Here is a 17,845-nt window from a genome sequence, read left to right on the forward strand (position 1 = left end):
GTTGCCCAGACTGGAGTGCAGTAGTGTGATCTCGGCTCACTGCAACCTCCACCTCCTGGATTTAAGCCATTCTCCTGCCTCAGCCTCCCGAGTAGCTGGGATTACAGGCGCCTGCCACCACACCCGGCTAATTTTTTGTACTTTTAGTAGAAACAGGGTTTCACTATATTGGCCAGGCTAGTCTCGAACTCCTGACCTCATGATCCGCCCACCTCGGGCTCCCAAAGTGCTGGGATTACAGGCGTGAGCCACCGTGCCCGGCCTAAAGGGGGCATTTTTAATACTGGAGAAAGGTGAACTATTTTTTTTTTTTTCCCCAAGACAGAGTCTTGCTATGTCACCCAGGCTGGCGTGCAATGGCACAATCTCAGCTTGCTACAACCTCCACCTCCTGGGTTCAAGTGATTCTCCTGCCTCAGCCTCCCGAGTAGCTGGGATTACAGGCATCTGCCACCACGTGAGGCTAATTTTTGTATTTTTAGTAGAGACGGGGTTTCACCATCTTGGCCAGACTGGTCTTGAACTCCTGACCTCATGATCCACCCACCTCGGGCTCCCAAAGTGCTGGGATTACAGGCGTGAGCCACTGCGCCCAGCCGAGTTTTTTAATTTCTAAAAATAAAAATAAGTGTACATTTAAAGTAGTAGAAGAAAATGCAGAGAATGTTTTATAATCTTAAAATAGAGCCTTCCTAAGAGTGAAATGAAATAAAAAGTCAGAAAATAATATATTGATGCAGATTTAACTACATGAAAATTTTAGGCTGGGTGCGGGTCACTTGAGCCAGATCTAGGCAGATCACTTGAGCCAGAAGTTCAAGACCAGCCTGGACAACACAGTGAGACCTGGTCTCTACAAAAAATACAAAATTAGCCAGGCGTGGTGGTACGTGGCTATAGTCCTGTAGTCCCAGTTACTCAGGAGGCTGAGGTGGGAGGATCGCTTGAGCCCAGGTGGGGCAGAGTTTGCAGTGAGCAAGATCATGCCACTGCACTGCAGCCTGGGCAACAGGGCGAGACCTTGTCTCAAAAATATAAAGTTTTTTTAAAGACAGATAGAAGAAAATGTTTGCAATATGTATAACACATACAGTGTACAGAACCCTCATATCAATATGTGTAATTTCCAAAGAAAAAGTAGATAAAGAATATGAGCAATTCATTCACCAAAAAAATACAGATAGCCAAAAGACATGAAAAAGAAACGAACATCATTAATAAAATATTTTTTTAATCTATCCAACTAGCAAAATTAAAAGGGTTGATGATACTCAATTTTGGTAAAGGAAGACACAGGCACCCTTGTATCCTGGCACAAACTTATTGAGAGCAGTTTGGCAAAATTGCACATGTCTTTGACTCAGAAATTCCACTTATGAAAATCTACCCCCCCAGAAAGACTGTAACGAGTCAACAAAGATACTCATGAGGCTGAACATTTTTGGAAACAAAGTCTATCGATATTGGGGTAAGGAGATTTGTTTTGTACACACAGTGGAACACTATACAGTCATCAAAAAGTATGAGGTAGACTGTATGTATTCCTGTGGAAAAAATATAAATGAGATGTTAAAGAAGCAAGTTGCCAAGCAATATTTGTAGTATAGTTACATATGTGTCATATGTATGCTTTTATGTACACCAAGACAGGACTGGAAGGGATCACAGTACGCTGTTAATAGTCATTGAATTTGTTCTTCCTTCTTTAAAAAGAAAATTTCAACTTAATTATATCCCTTTCACATTAAAATGTCAAATAAAAATGGGGGATAAGCCACCTACAGCCCCACCACCCATAGGCTAGAATTTTTACATATTTTTTGCCAGTCTATTTTTTTTCTTTTCTTTCTTTTTTTTTTTTTTTTTTGAGACGGAATCTCCCTCTGTTGCCCAGGTTGGAGTGCAATGGCACAATCTCAGCTCACTGCAACCTCTGCCTTCCAGGTTCAAGTGATTCTCCTGACTCAGCCTCCCAAGTAGCTGGGATTACAGGCACATACTACCACGCCTGGTTAATTTTTGTATTTTTAGTAGAGACGGGGTTTCACCATGTTGGCCAGGCTGGTCTGGAATTCCTGACCTCAGGTGATCCACCCGCCTCGGCCTCCAAAGTGCTGGCATTACAGGCCATGAGCCACCACACCCAGCCTTTTTTTTTCCCAACCATAGGATTTGGCCTCTTGTTTTAGACAGTTAGGATCTGATCCTCTCTGCTTCTTTTTTTTTTTTTTTAATTTAATTTAATTAATTTATTTATTTATTTTCTTTTTTATTTTTTATTTATTTATTTTTTTTTTGCACAATCTCAGCTCACTGCAACCTCTGCCTCCCAGGTTCAAGCAATTCTCTGCCTCAGCCTCCCGAGTAGCTGGGATTACAGGCACTGGCCACCACGCGTGGCTAATATATATATATATATATCTGTGTGTGTGTGTGTGTGTGTGTGTGTGTGTGTATATATTTTTTTTTAAGTAAAGATGGGGTTTCACCATCTTGGCCAGGCTGATCTTGAACTCCTGACCTTGTGATCCACCTCCCTCAGCCTCCCAAAGTGCTGGGATTACAGGTGTGAGCCACCATGCCCAGCCAGATCTGATCCTCTCTACGGTTTTGTAGCCAGCTGTTTTCAAACACATGCCTCAGTTGTAGTGGCTGTTTAATATTATGTTTTTATAGTTGGAGGTCCTACTCCTTGAAACCTATGAATGTAAACCTCCCATGCAAGCCTGAGCACCCACTACACTCACACCTGCAGTGAGCTCAGGTGGGGAACATGCGACAGAACCAGGTACTCCCTGGGTGGGATAAGTTGAGAGGGTCTGTGACAGGTCACAGCAGCACTAGGGAGAAGTGCCCCCACTCTCCCCTCACCCTGATGTGATTTGGGTAGGGATGGTGGGCCTTGACCAGCCACAGCTGGGCCATTCTGTCTTCTTGCCTTCCTGGCCTTGCCTTCCCCTATTCCAGCTTTCTGCCAGGTAAACAGTACTTTCCAGCACTACTGAATAAAGATTTAAGGACTGCTAGTCCATTTCCTCTTACCCCGGGGAAAGAAAGTAGGTCCACAGGAAGGATGGCTGCCTCCCTCCCCTTCTTCTATCCCCCAGGTGAAAGAGTTGGTTGGCGGCCACAGTAGGTGGGCCTGGCCAGGGTGCCTGGGTTGGCAGTGAAGGAAGTAGCATGGCACTCAGCTAACCTTGGGCCAGATGCAACAAGGTTGGGACTGAAGAAAAGGGGAGTTCAGGAACGTCGTTTCCTCTCCTGTTTTCTCTCAGCCCGTGGGTGAGACCCTCTGTCACACTCCACTCCTTTTCCCCGCCCTAGGTCAGCAGTCATTTGGAAAGAACTTGCTCTGCTGCGGCCACATTCTGTGGCTCATACTTGTTGCCGGTTCACCTCCCCACCCCTCTCCCATCATCCCCTGGTAAGGCTGACTGAGAGAAATTCCCCTGAAAACATTTATTTTACTCAGTTTATTGATAAGTGATAATAAAAGATAAGTATTACATATTTGTGTATTATTAATGGCCCAGAGTAGGGCGTTCAGATATTTTCCCAGTCTCATATATATGGTTTCAGATGAGAAAATAAGGGATTTATATAGTGACAGTATTTTTAAGTGAAAAGTGGAATGCATAGTCAAAGAATTTTGGCACTGCCTTGGTGGCTGGAGGCAGGTCAGAAAATGTCAGTTGGCATGGTAGAACTTCTGGGACACTGAAATAGTTTGTGGAGACACAAGTGAGAATTTTTTTTTTTTTTTTGAGACAGAGTCTCGCTCTGTCCCCCAGGCTGGAGTGCAGTGGTGTGATCTCAGCTCACTGCAAGCTCCACCTCCCAGATTCACGCCATTCTTCTGCCTCAGCCTCCCGAGTAGCTGGGACTACAGGTGCCCACCACCACACCTGGCTAATTTTTTGTATTTTTTAGTAGAGATGGGATTCACTGTGTTAGCCAGGATAGTCTTGATATCCTGACCTCGTAATCTGCCCACCTCAGCCTCCCAAAGTACTGGGATTACTGGCGTGAGCCACCACGCCCAGCCAAGAATATTTTAAACTACTACACTTATCATGCATGTGGTAAACGATCAGTCTGTATTTATCAGTGATGGTTATTTCCTAATACCCAGGAGGCATACATGTGGGCCACCCTTCCATTGCTTTAAGACCAAGGGAGTGAGTGACCAGCAGGATTCAAGATGGCAGCTCTGCCGAGGAGTGGGAGTCCCAGCTAACTTCTGCTCCCTGCTCTCCCACCAACAGCCTACACCGATTTCTTCCTCCCGCTGCTAAGCCGCTGTCCCTCTGCCATGGGAATAAAGAATAAGGATGGGGAAACCCCTGGCCAAATTTTGGGCTGGGGACCCCCCTGGGATTCTGCTGAAGAGGAGGAAGAAGATGATGCCTCCAAGGAGCGGGAATGGAGGCAGAAGCTCCAGGGTGAGCTGGAGGACGAGTGGCAGGAAGTCATGGGGAGGTTTGAAGGTGAGAAGTCCACTGCTATCCACAGCTGCCCTTCCCCGCTGGCCGCTTTCCATCTGCATGAATGCATCACACTAGGCTCCTCTGCCTCCTTCTCTGTGTTTCCCTGCCTCTTGGGGTCCATCACCTTCTCACAGCCTCTCTCCAACTACCCCCATCCCACCCTCCCAAACAGGTGATGCCTCCCATGAGACCCAGGAACCTGAGTCCTTCTCAGCCTGGTCAGATCGCCTGGCCCGGGAACATGCCCAGAAGTGCCAGCAGCAGCAGCGAGAAGCAGAGGGATCCTGTCGACCCCCACGGGCTGAGGGCTCCAGTCAGAGCTGGCGACAGCAGGAGGAGGAGCAGCGGCTCTTCAGAGAGCGAGCCCGGGTCAAGGAGGAAGAACTGCGTGAGAGCCGAGCCAGGAGGGCGCAGGAGGCTCTAGGGGACCGAGAACCCAAGCCAGCCAGGGCTGGGCCCAGGGCAGAGCACCCCAGAGGAGCGGGGAGGGGCAGCCTCTGGCGATTTGGTGATGTGCCCTGGCCCTGCCCTGGGGGAGGGGACCCAGAGGCCATGGCTGCAGCCCTGGTGGCCAGGGGCCCCCCTTTGGAGGAACAGGGGGCTCTGAGGAGGTACTTGAGGGTCCAGCAGGTCCGCTGGCACCCTGACCGCTTCCTGCAGCGATTCCGAAGCCAGATTGAGACCTGGGAGCTGGGTCGTGTGATGGGAGCGGTGACAGCCCTTTCTCAGGCCCTGAATCGCCATGCAGAGGCCCTCAAGTGACCCTAGGGAAGAAGCAAGAAACTTCGGGGCTGCAGCCTCAGGATGAGGCAGAAGGAAGGGTAAGGGAAAGGATGGGGACCACAAGGAAGAGCCAGGTGCTGCTCAGCAGAGGATATGGGTGGGAGCGAAACTTGTAACAAGTAGGGGTGGGGAGTGCGGGCCGCCACCACTGCTCTTTGACTCTGCCGTTTCCTAATAAGACCTGGTTCCACATCTCACTCCCAGTGTCTCCTCTGTCTTTTTCCATTGCTGTGGTTTTCATCACCCATGACATCTCCTTTCCCGCCCCGCCTGCTGAAACCCACAGCTCCCACACACCTGCAACACACACACACGCTAACGCGGGCTCTCAGCTGGAGGCAAGAAGCCTCTGCATGCCCCCACAGTTCAGCCCTAAGAAGGCCCAGTTTGCCATGCAGTCTCACTGCGCTCCCTACACCGGAGTCTTGTCCACCCTGCAGTCTGTGGCTGGAGAAATAGATGCGAACAGAGGCAAAAAGGGGAACAAAACCAGTTTCCCTCCCCTCCCTGGCTCCCCAAGCTGAACCACATCCTCCTCCCCACTTAACACCCCCTTCCCCCAACACAGGGCTTTCCCTTTGCTGAGTCACTGAATGAGCGAGTTGGGGGCAGCCGGGGCTGGGGGGCCATGAGGAGGCTGGGGGAGGATGGGGAATACAAGCAGAATGGCTGGAGGAAGAGCCCTGTGGGGGAGTGGAATTTCAGTTGCTAAAATTAGTAGCAGAGGAAGGAGGTGGAAAGAGCAAAATTATGTAACCTGGGTTGTCTGTTCTTGGGCAACTGGAGCTCCACACCCAAGGCCAGCCATGCCGCTGGCTCCATCCGTCTCTGCCCTCTAGCTTGTCAGTTGTATCTCTCTTCCTCCAGGGCCCCAATCTTCATCTCTGCCATTCAGCTTCTGCCCCATCCTAAACCTGAGTTCATCTCTGGGCAGCCCAGGCATGGCCTTCCCTATAAACATTTCCTTTTCCAAGAATCAGTAGTTGAAGTCCTGAGGGGTAGAGGGAGAGTCTGGGATTCCCACGGAGGAGAGAGGGGGGCTCCCTGGAAACTAAGATAGGAAATGACAGACCAGACCCCACTACCATCGCCCAGGACACAACTGGGAACTCGGCAAAAAGAAAGGACAGGGCTGCAAGGAGAGTCCAGGCATGTGCTGGTGAGTGCACTGTCTGCATAGTTACACCAGAGCATCTTACCCATCAGAAACTTATTTTTCAGGTTTATGAGCCCAGGTTTCTACAGGAGAATCCCAGGAGTGGAAGTGGAAGTCAGTAGAGGACAGGGAGGGCAAACCTCTGGGAACATGGGAACATGGGTGAGCACGAGATCCTTGAAGAAGACAGACAGCCTGAAGTTCGGAAGAGACCCAAGGCCTCTGAAGGACCAGGCAGATGTTCAGGGTGCAGGAGGGGGAAGGGCTGGTGAGAAAGATCCTGTGAGAGGAAGCTGCTGTGATTCAGAGAAGAGACTTCAAGCTGTGTGTGACCCTGGCGTCCGGTTCCTCTCACAGGCTGGAGCTTTTCGGAAGTGGCATGCAAAGAGCCCAGGTTTGGCCTTGGGGGGAGTTGGGGTTATGGTCCCTAAGCTGGGGGTTGAGAGGTAAATTGCAGAAAACTGGTGACCAAATTTGCTCCTCCACCCAGGAGATTTCTTACTGGTTTTTAAGCACATCATTTCCCCTTCTGCATGAGTTACATAAAACCAAAGCAAAATAAGCCCTGAAACCTGGGCCCACCGGATCACAGTCTTTTCAACGACCCTACCTGGTGTCTGGCCCCCAGCCTTGGTGGGGGTTCCCCTGAGATAAGGGCTGTTCACTTTCTCTGACCACATGGTTTCCGCTTCTGTGTCTCTTGTTTCCTAGGCTGATAAAAATACTGAGCCCTAGAGGCCCTGGCTTCCTCTGACCCCTTGGGGCAGGCAGCAGGCATCCTGTCCAGCATGGTGGGGGCAGGGGCGGGGGGGCCCGGGATTCCCAAGGGGTGACTCAGTGCCTGCCATGAAACAGTGGGTAGGTGGAAGTGTATCTCTGCTCTCTTGAGCTGGCACCAGGAGTTGAGTCTCAGTGGAGGATGCACTGGGATTCAATTGGAGGAATAGGCCTAGAAAAGAATAATGGGATTGGAGAGGGTCAGTTTGAGGACTCAGGTTGGAACAGGTTTGGGTTAAGTTAGGAAAAGGAACTGGGAGGGACTCTGTTCCGTGTAGGTCAGCTGAGCATTATGTAGCCCAAAGATCAATTTAAACCCTGCTTCAAGCTTACAATCTAGTGGGGAGGCAGACCCATACCTAATTAACTGATTCAAGGCATGGTGAGTAAAGTTTAAGATGTTTACAGAAAGGGGGAGATGAAGTCCATCTGAAAGCCTCCAGGGAGCCTCTGAGGGGACAGCATTGAACTTGCTCTAATGAACAGGTTCGCTAGGTGGAGGTGGATGGAAAGTTTCCATAGGCAAATAACATGTCTTGAGCAGAGCCTGACAAGTCAGAAAATGCAGTATGTTCCGGGAAAGGAGCATCCTGAGGTAAAAGAAGCACAGGTGTGAGGGAACGTGTGATGAAGAAAGGACCACAGAAAGTCAAGGTCAGAGATTGGACTTCATCCTGTGGGCAGTGGTCCAGGTGATGAGAAAGAGGGAGAACAGGAGAGTGCTGCAGGAGTACAGACAAGTAAGAAAACGTTCATCATCTTGTGAATGAATACCTACTGTGTGTTAAACAGCCCTTTTCCTAACACCACAAATCCTCTCAATGTCTGTCCAAAAGGTGGGTGGTGGTGGTCAGGCACCTCGCTCCTGTAATCCCAGCACTTTGGGAGGCAAAGGTGGGAGCACTTTGGGAGGATCACTTAAGGCGAGGAGTTCAAGACCAGCCTGGCCAACATGGTGAAACCCCGTCTCTACTAAAAATATAAAAATTAGCTGGGCCTGGTGGTGGGTGCCTGTAATCCCAGCTACTCAGGTGGCTGAGGCACAAGAATCTCTTGAACCCGGGAAGCGAGGTTGCAGTGAACTGAGATCACACCTCTGTTCTCCAGTTGGGGTGACAGAGCAAGATTCTATCCAAAAAAAAAATTTAAGCACCTGTTAGGAGCAAGGCACTGCTTGACAATAGGTATAAATAATAAAGTCACTTCCTTCATAGAACTTGCAGTCTAATGAGACAATATACAAATAACTATACATTATAGTTATAATGTATAGGTATGCCTGCTTAGGGTAATAAAGTGCTCAAAGAAGATTTGAGGTACCAGCATGACTCTCAGGTGGAGATTTCCAGAAAGCAGGTCTGGAGCCCAAGAGAAGTTGGGTCTGGAGGAATCGATTTGGGCATCATTCCCTTCCCAGTAGAGGCTGAGCCTTTGAGTGGACAGGATCTTCAAGGGAAGGGGCAGAGTGACCAGAAGAGCCCTGAGCATGATCGAAGGAAGAGAACCAATAAAGGAGAGGTTGGGAGCAGTCAGAAAAGTAGGGCGTGGGGGCGGGGGATGCCAAGCAGAGACAGGGCAGCCATGTCTGAGGCTTCAAAGAGGTCTAGTAAATGAGGGTTGAAAAGATTGTTGGGTTCGGGAACTAGACGATTACAAATTTTGAGAAAACCGTTTCCATTTAATAGAGGGGCAGAAATCACTTTACATAGGTTGAGGAATGAGTGGGAGGTGAGGAAAAGGAGGTGGTGGGCACGAAGTCAGAATGGTGAACACAGAATAACAGAATCATCTCTTAGTTCTACCCACAGATGAGGGAAATTTTACCAGTTCCTGAAAAAGTGGTTCGTTAAGGGGCTAGTCTTTTGAGACATCACACGAAAAGGGAAGGTGAGATGATGGACTGGACATTTGAGGGAGAAAGATTTCAAGGAAGGATCTTTTTTGTTGTTTATTTTCAAGAAATAAAATTGAATGTAAAATGAAGATGCTTAAAGAGACAAAGATAGGCCAGGTGCAGTGACTCACACCTGTAATCCCAGCACTGTGGGAGGCCAAAGTGGGCGGATCACTTGAGGCCAGGGGTTCAAGACTAGCCTGGCCAACATGGCAAAACCCCGTCTCTACAAAAGATACAAAAATTAGCCAGACGTGGTGGTACATGCCTGCGGTCCCAGCTATTCGCTGAGGTGGGAGAATCACTTGAACCCAGGAGGCAGAGGTTGCAGTGAGCTGAGATCACACCACTGCACTCCAGCCTGCGTGACAGAGTGAGACTCAGTCTCCAAAAAAAAAAAAAAAAAAATCCAGGTGTGGTGGCTCACACTTGTAATCCCAGCACTTTGGGAGGCCAAGGTGGGCGGACCATAGATATCAGGAGTTCAAGACCAACCTAGCCAAAATGGTGAAATGCTGTCTCTACTAAAAATACAAAAATTAGCTGCGCATGGTGGCACACGCCTGTAACTCCAGCTACTCAGGAGGCTGAGGCAGGAGAATCACTTGAACTCAGGAGGTAGAGGTTGCAGTGAGCCAAGATCATGCCACTGCACTCCAGCTTGGGCAACAGAGCAAGACTATCCCAAAAACAAACGAGAGAGAGTGAAAACCTAAGTAAAAAGTGGGGAGAGAATGTAGTAAAGATAGAGGAAGTGGAATAGATTACAGATAAAAGGATCAGTCTTGGAAACAAGAAAAAGTACTGTGAGTCAATATGTAAGGAAAGATTAAATATAAATAACAAAATGAAGGGAAAAGAGGGAAGTGAGATCCACACTGGATGGCCTTAAGCTCAATGAAATGTTAATAGATGAGAGTGAAGGGCATCAGAGGCACGGAGATTTAGAACATCACGCACAGGAGTATAATGGGGAGTCAACAAAGAATGAGTAAAAGTTGTGTCCAGAAACACTGATGATTCTCAGATTAGCTGGCCAGGATTAGTTATAGGCCTCATGGTGACTCAGCTGTCTACTGCAGTGCTTGGCAGCCTAAGACAAAGCCCCAAGAATGAGACCACTTAGTTTACCCAAGTCAATTTTTGAGACGGAGTTTCACTCTTGTTGCCCAGGCTGCAGTGCAATGGCTCAACCTTGGTGCACTGCAACCTCCACCTCCCAGGTTCAAGCGATTCTCCTCCCTCAGCCTCCTGAGTAGCTGGGATTACAGGTGTGCACCACCACACCCAGCTAATTTTTGTATTTTTAGTAGAGATGGGGTTTCACCACATTGGCCAGGCTGGTCTCAAACTCCTGACCTCAGGTGATCCACCTGCCTTGGCCTCCCAAAGTGCTGGGATTACAGGCATGAGCTTCGGTGCCTAGTGGTAAGAGATTCTAAAATGCAGACAAAGTGGAGTTGAAATTGTTGACCATGCAGTATATGTTAAATCAACAAGCAAAACCAGGAAAGCAGAAGCAGCCGGAAGTCTTGGTAAGAATAAAGAACTGATACAAGGGGAGGCAGAGACTGGGAGATGTGAAAAGTGAGTGGTTGTGACGAGAAGGGTAATTCAGAGATCAAGATCTTGAAGGCATAATTCTTCCAAGTGATGCTGGGGTTTAAGGTACAACCTTACTCCTGGGTGGCTAAAATGGAGGCGGGAAGAGACTGTAAAACCAGTAGATTTGAGAAACTTGGAGAATTGAGAGGCCAGATTGTAAGACTGATCTGATCTGTGTGGCTTCTTTTTTTATTTTTATTTTTTTTCCTCTGAGACGGAGTCTCGCTCTGTCACCCAGTGCAGTGTTGCGATCTTGGCTTACTGCAAGCTCCACCTCCCGGATTCATGCCATTCTCTCACCTCAGCCTCCCAAGTAGCTGGGACTACAGGCGCCTGCCACCACGCCTAGCTAATTTTGTTTTTGTATTTTTAGTAGAGACAGGGTTTCACCTTGTTAGTCAGGATGGTCTTGATCTCCTGACCTCGTGATCTGCTTGCCTCGGCCTCCCAAAGTGCTGGAATTACAAGTGTGAGCCACTGTGCCCAGCCGATCTTTGTGACTTTTGAAGTCACTAAAGATGATGGTAGGAGGCCGGGTGTGGTGGGTCATGCCTGTAATCCCAGCACTTTGGGAGGCCAAGGGAGGTGGATCGCTTGAGCTCAGGAGTTAAAGACCAGCCTAGGCAACATAGCAAAACCCTGTCTCTGCAAAAAAAAAAAAAAAAAAAAGGCCAGGCATGGTGGCGTGCGCCTGTAGTCCTAGCTACTCAGGAGGCTGACATGGGAGGATCACTTGAGCCCAGGAGGTCGAGGCTGCAGTGAGCCAAGAGCATGCCACTGAACTCCAGCCTGGGTGACAGAGCAACACCTTGTCTCAAAAAGCAAACAAACAAGGAGGTGGTAGGGATAAGATGTGGAGAAAGACTAAGCTAGTTATACAAGTTGTTAAGAGCATAACCAAGATTTTGATGGATAAGATTGTGCTGTGAAGACAGGAAGAGCATGGCCAATGCAAAAGGCACATGCTTTGGGAGAGGAGGAGGAGGTTGCCAATGGTCCGGGGGAGAGAAAATAACCCCTCTCTTCTACCTTCATTCCTCTAGTGATGGAGGTCGAAGAAAGAGCAACCTTCACCACAGAGAGGACTAGCATCATTAGGGGAAAGCCAGGTTTCAAAATGCCCAGAGGAAAACGCTTTCAAACATAGAAGACAAGATTTGAAACTGTGAGGAGTTCCACCATATATTGTGAAGTGGATTGGTAGAAGGGTCCTTGTGGAGTCGGGAATTGAATCCAGGGAGGTGAAATCCCAGTGGGAATTCAGAAGACTAAGTCTGGAGAGTTTAGCTTCTGGGAGCAGGAGGTTGTTGCTTCTGGAATTCAGAATGGAAGATGCACTACATCCATTGTGAGGGGAAACAAGTGCCTCAAAGGGGTCTTATAGGGATGCCCAAGAGAAGTTCCATGGCTTTAAACACCATCTTCATGCTGACCATGCCCAGGTTTCTTTATCTAGCTTGGACCTTGCCCTGAAATCCAGATGTTTATCTGCCAAGTGACATCTCTACTTGTGTGTCTAATAGACTTACACTTAACCACACCCAAAATAGAAGTTTTTAGTTTTTCCATCCATCAGAATCCTGCTTCTCTCCCAGTCTCTACATCTCCCACCCATCAATCCAACATCTAGTCCTGTCGATTCTACCCTTGGAATGTATAATATATCCCAAATTTGTCTACTTCTCTCCATCTCCATGGCTGCCACTATTTTCTCTTCACCATTAATGCCACTGCCACCTGTCTCCTACCAGCCAGCCTAATCACAGGAGCCACAGCGATCTTTTAAAAACAAGTCCAGGCCGGGCACGTTGGCTATGCCTATAATCCCAGCACTTTGGGAGGCCGAGGCGGGTGGATCACAAGGTCAGGAGTTCGAGACCAGCCTGCCCAACATGATGAAACCCCATCTCTACTAAAAATACCAAAATTAGCTAGGCATGGTGGTGCACGCCTGTAATCCCAGCTACTCAGGGGGCCAAGGCAGGAGAATCACTTGAACCTGGGAGGTGGAAGTTGCAGTGAGCCAAGATCACGCCATAGCACTCCAGCCTGGGCAACCGAGCAAGACTCCATCTCAAAAAAAAAAAAAAAAGTCCAGGCCAGGCTCAGCGGCTCATGCCTGTAATCCCAACACTTTGGGAGGCTAAGGTACAAAGATTGCCTGAGGCCAAGAGTTCAAGGCTGCAGTGACCTATGATGGTGCCACTGTACTCCAACCTGGACAAAAAAAAGTGAGACTCCATCTCCAAAAAAAAAAAAAAAACAGGCTGAGTGCAGTGGCACATGTCTGTAATTCCAGCACTTTGGGAGGCTGAGGCAGGCGGATCACTTGAGGTCAGGAGTTCAAGACCAGCCTGGCCAACATGGTGTACTTTCTCTACTAAAAGTACAAAAATTAGCCAGGCATGGTGGCATGCACCTATAATCGCACCTACTTGGGAGACTGAGATAGGCAGATCACTTGAACCTGGGAGGCAGAGGTTGCAGCGAGCCGAGATTGTGCTACTGCTTTCCAGCCTGGGCGACAGAGTGAGACTCCATTTCCAAAAAAAAGAAATAAAAAAATTCCAGGGCCGGTGTGGTGACTCATGCCTGTAATCTCAAAACTTTGGGAGACTGGCCCAGCATAGTGGCTCACAACTGTAATCCCAACACTTTGAGAGGCTGAGGCAGGTGGATTACCTGAGGTCAGGAGTTCGAGACCAGCCTGACTAACATGGTGAAAGCCCATCTCTACTAAATACAAAAAATTAGCCAGGCATGGTGGCGTGCACCTGTAATCCCAGCTGCTTGGGAGGCTGAAGCAGGAGAATCACTTGAACCTAGGAGGCAGAGGTTGCAGTGAGCTGAGATCAGCCATTGCACTCCAACCTGGGCAAAAAGAGCGAAACCCCCTCTCAAACAAACAAACAACAACAACAAAAAACACTTTGGGAAGCTGAGATGGGCAGATCACTTGGAAACCAGGAGTTCGAGACCAGTCTAAACAGCATAGTGAGACCCTGTCTCTACAAAAATTTTAAAATCTTTTTTAAAATCAGCCAGGCACAGTGGCACACACCTATAGTCCTAGATACTTGGGAAACTGAGGTGGAAGGATGACTTCAGCCCATGATTTTGAGGTTGCAGTGGGCTATGATGGTGCCACTGCACTCCAGCCTAGGCCATAGAGCAAGACACCATGTCAAAAAAAAAAAAAAAATCCAATCACCTCTGCTCACCTCTCTCTTCTCTATCTCACTCCCCTGCAAGACACACACTGACAACCTTTAAAGGCTTCCTGTGGCTGGATGAAATCTAGAGGCTTCACCCTCCTCGCATGGCCCTGCATGACCTGGCCCCTGGCCTCCTCTCTGACCTCATCTCCCACCCCTCTCCCAGCCTCTCTGCTCCAGCCACACTGGCCGCCTGTTTGTCTCCAACACCCCCAGCTTGGTTCCGCCTTCCAGCATTTGCAGTAGCTGCTCCCTTTACCTGGAATGCTTTGCTCCCAAACTTTTACCTGGTCACTATTTTTTGTCATTTGGGTCTTAGCTCCAGTGCCACCCAATCACTTGAAGCGGATTTTGCTGACTGCTGTGTTTAAAAGTAGCTCCCTGCCACTCTAACGACACCAGCCTGTCTTATTTTCTCATAGCACTATGTACCAATTTCTTCTTCAGTTTCTTTCTTTTCCGTCTGGCCTCACTGGAATACAAGCTCCGCAGGTGCCTTATCTGATCCCTTTGCCTCTGTGTCCCTCCTGCCTTAGAACAATGCCCAGCATGTGGTAGGCACTCAGATACTCACTAAATGGAGGGATGGATGAATAATTCATAAAGCAGGATAAAGTTCAACTTTAGGCTTGTGGCTCAGATTGGATTTACATTTAGAGTCAGATTTAAGTTTAGTGTTAGGAGTGGTGGTAAACTGGTTTCAAGATTAGCCCTAGGAACAGGGTTGGGTTGGGGTAGAGGAGTTTTATTTAGGGGGTTATTAATTGGAATGTGTTTAGATTTGAGGTTAGGGTTACAGTTGGGGTTGAGTCTGAGTTGTGATTTGGGTTGAGGTTAAATTTGGGTTAGGGTTGATGTTGGTATTAAATCCCAATTTAGGTTTTGAGGCTAAGTTCAAGTTTGAAGCTAATGTCATTTCAGTCTCATTTGGAGGCTTCAGAGATTTCACTAGTTTCTCCACAAAGACCACTATAAAGACTGTATTTCCCTGAGTTTGGGGCACAAGACTCCAGTCATCAGCTCTCCCACCCAGGGAAAGTCCCAAACCAACTGCTGGCCTGCCCAAGAAAGAAACCAAATTTCATACAACCTCCGAAACTGAGATTGAAACCAAGATTGGCTCATCTCAAGGAGCATCCTTCAGCATATCTCACATGCACGTGACACAGCCTCAGCCCAGTCTTGCCCTTCCTTCCTCTGTGTCTCTCGTCTCCCCATCACTCCTTCTTGCCTTTAATTTAAATTTCTTCCTCTTTAATTTAAATTTCTCTCTGTGTCTCACTATTAATTGCAATACCATTTTGGTTTTTTGTTGTTTTTTGTTTTTTGTTTTGTTTTGTTTTCTTTTTTGGTTGGTTTGTTTGTTTGTTTGAAATGGAGTCTCACTTTGTTGCCCAGGCTGGAGTGCAGTGGTGCGATCTTGGTTCACTGCAATCTCTCAATCTCTGCTTCGCGGGTTCAAGCAGTTCTCCTGCCTCAGCCTCCCTAGTAGCTAGGACTACAGGCACGTGCCACCACGCTCGGCTAATTTTTTGTATTTTTAGCAGTGATGGAGTTTCACCATGTTGGCCAGGATTGTCTCTATCTCTTGACCTCGTGATCCACTCTCACACTCTCCTCGGCCTCCCAAAGTGCTGGGATGACAGGCGTGTGCCGCGGCACCCAGTCTTGCAATACTATTTTATATTTTAATATAGCTCAGTTGGGGTCTCAGTCTATCAGCTCATACCATTAGAGAAGCAGAAAGAGACAACAGGAAGCAAAAGGACCCTGAAAGAAAGGGCAACACGGAGAAAAAGAAAGGAACAGGGGCTAAGAGGGAAACCAACACTGACGCAAGAGATAAGGTTAAAAGAATGAAAAGAAGGTTGGGCACAGTGGCTTACACCCATAATCCCAGCACTTTGGGAGGTCAAGGCAGGCGGATCACCTGAGGTCAGGAGTTCGAGACGAACCTGGCCAACATGGTGAGACCCCCCCCCCCACCATCTCTACTAAAAATACAAAAATAAATTAGACGGGCTTGATGGAGTACCTGTAATCCCAGCTACTAGGGAGGCTGAGGCAGGAGAATCGCTTGAACCCGAGAGGCAGAGGTTGCAGTGAGCGGAGATTGTGCCACTGCACTTCAGCCTGGGCAACAGAGTAAGAACCTGTCTCAAAAAAAAAAAAAGGAAAAGAAATTTTCTGACCTACCTCATCTGATAGTAGGTTATAAGACCTTCATTCCAGAAGAGGTTCTGCCCTATCCCTGGGAGGAAGGAATGCTGTACAGAGAGACCAAGAAGAATATGGCCAGGCCTTACTGGGATCCCCCCAATTCCAGTCTATTACCATTAGATTATACTCCTTTTGTTCAATTACATTTCTGCACAGCTGTTCATTCTTCGTCAAATCTAAGCATAAAAATAGATTTCCCTGGGTCCTTCGGTCCTCATTTCTGAAGACTCCCATGTTCTCTAAAACTTTGATTAAATAAATGTATTACGCTTTTCTCTTGTTAATCTGTCTTTTGTTATAGGAGTATTGGCCATAACCCTTATGATGGGTCAGGAAGGGATCACCCCTTTGTGCCCCTACAGAAATAATAGCTAAGACTAGTAAAGCATAAAAGGCAAAGGTACACGGCCTCAAGTAGAGAAGGAGAACAGGAGAAATAACTCATACACACCCAGAATGTTAATTACATGTCCTTCCATGTTACGCCAAGACCCCTCAGGGACCTTGTGCCTGGGGAGAGAAGTGGTCTGCCCCCATGGAACAGTGGGCTTGACCCCGGGTCACCACCAGCCCCAGCTCCAACCCCTCTAACACTCTCCAAGTAAAATCACATCAGTAGCAGTAATAATATTTGAGGTGACCAGTTGGTATTATCTCAAACTTAGGAAAAGTGAATAAAGTCATCTTTAGAAACTTTGCTTTTTTTTAAACCTTGTAACTTGTAAGCTAACTGAAAATGGGCTCATGTATGAGAATGTTCGTATCAACATTTTTTGTGTTCGACAAAAACTAGAAACAAACCAAATGCCCATCAATAGAATATATTAGAGTATATTGATACAATAGAATAGCACATCACAATTTTTTTTTTTTTTTTTGAGATAGAGTCTCGCTCTGTCGCCCAGGCTAGAGTGCAGTGGCCCGATCTCTCTCGCCTCACTGCAAGCTCTGCCTCCTGGGTTTACGCCATTCTCCTGCCTCAGCCTCCCAAGTAGCTAGGACTACAGGCGCCTGCCACCTCGCCTGGCTAGTTTTTTGTATTTTTTAGTAGAGACAGGGTTTCACCGGGTTAACCAGGATGGTCTCGATCTCCTGACCTCGTGATCCGCCCGTCTCGGCCTCCAAAGTGCTGGGATTACAGGCTTGAGCCACCGCGCCCGGCCCACATCGCAATTTTTTTAAAAAATATTACTGATACATACAACCACGTGGATGAATCTCACAAACATAATGCTGACTGAAAGAGGCCAAACAGAAATGAGTACATTCTGTGTGATTTCATTTATATGATGCCCCAAAGCAGGAGGAACTAATCTATGGTGACAAAGGAGAGAGAGTGGTTGGTTATCTTTGGAGGGTATCAGCAGGGAGGGGGCATGAGGGAACCTGCTGGGAACCTGAAAATACGTGGAACTGGGTGATGGCTACATACAGATGGAAAAATTCATCAGTCGTACACTTAAGAGGTGTCCACCTCATACCTAAGTTACATATCAATAGAAAGGAAAACATTTTTGGAACTTTTTTTTTTTTTTTTTTTTTTGAGACAGTCTTGCTCTGTCCCCCAGGCTGGAGTGCAATGGTGTGATCTTGACTCACTGCAGCCTCCATCTCCTGGGTTCAGTTATATTCCTCCAAAGAATGAGCTTTCTAGTAGAGAGTTAACATGGTTAGATTCAAGTTACAAAAAAAAAAAAAATTTTTGGGA

At 47.7% G+C, this 17,845-nt stretch overlaps 1 protein-coding gene across 4 annotated transcripts in view; it reads left to right on the plus strand.

The window, feature by feature from the left end:
• The window catches only part of NFKBIL1 (nuclear factor of kappa light polypeptide gene enhancer in B-cells inhibitor-like 1), an 11,940-nt gene extending 6,473 nt beyond the window's left edge, over positions 1-5,467 (plus strand). For 2 of the 4 annotated variants that reach the window (XM_012000453.1, XM_012000455.1), the window contains exons 3-4: positions 4,266-4,487; positions 4,660-5,467. In XM_012000453.1, the coding sequence (XP_011855843.1) occupies positions 4,266-4,487; positions 4,660-5,249 (812 nt within the window). In that variant the 3' untranslated portion in view covers positions 5,250-5,467. The remainder of the gene's footprint in view (positions 1-4,265; positions 4,488-4,659) is intronic. The other 2 variants (XM_012000454.1, XM_012000456.1) reach the window with 1 other exon arrangement.
• The last annotated feature ends 12,378 nt before the right edge of the window (positions 5,468-17,845 follow it).

The sequence above is a fragment of the Mandrillus leucophaeus genome, unplaced genomic scaffold (genome assembly GCF_000951045.1).
Source record: "Mandrillus leucophaeus isolate KB7577 unplaced genomic scaffold, Mleu.le_1.0 Scaffold630, whole genome shotgun sequence".
In the NCBI taxonomy this organism is placed as follows: Eukaryota; Metazoa; Chordata; class Mammalia; order Primates; family Cercopithecidae; genus Mandrillus; species Mandrillus leucophaeus.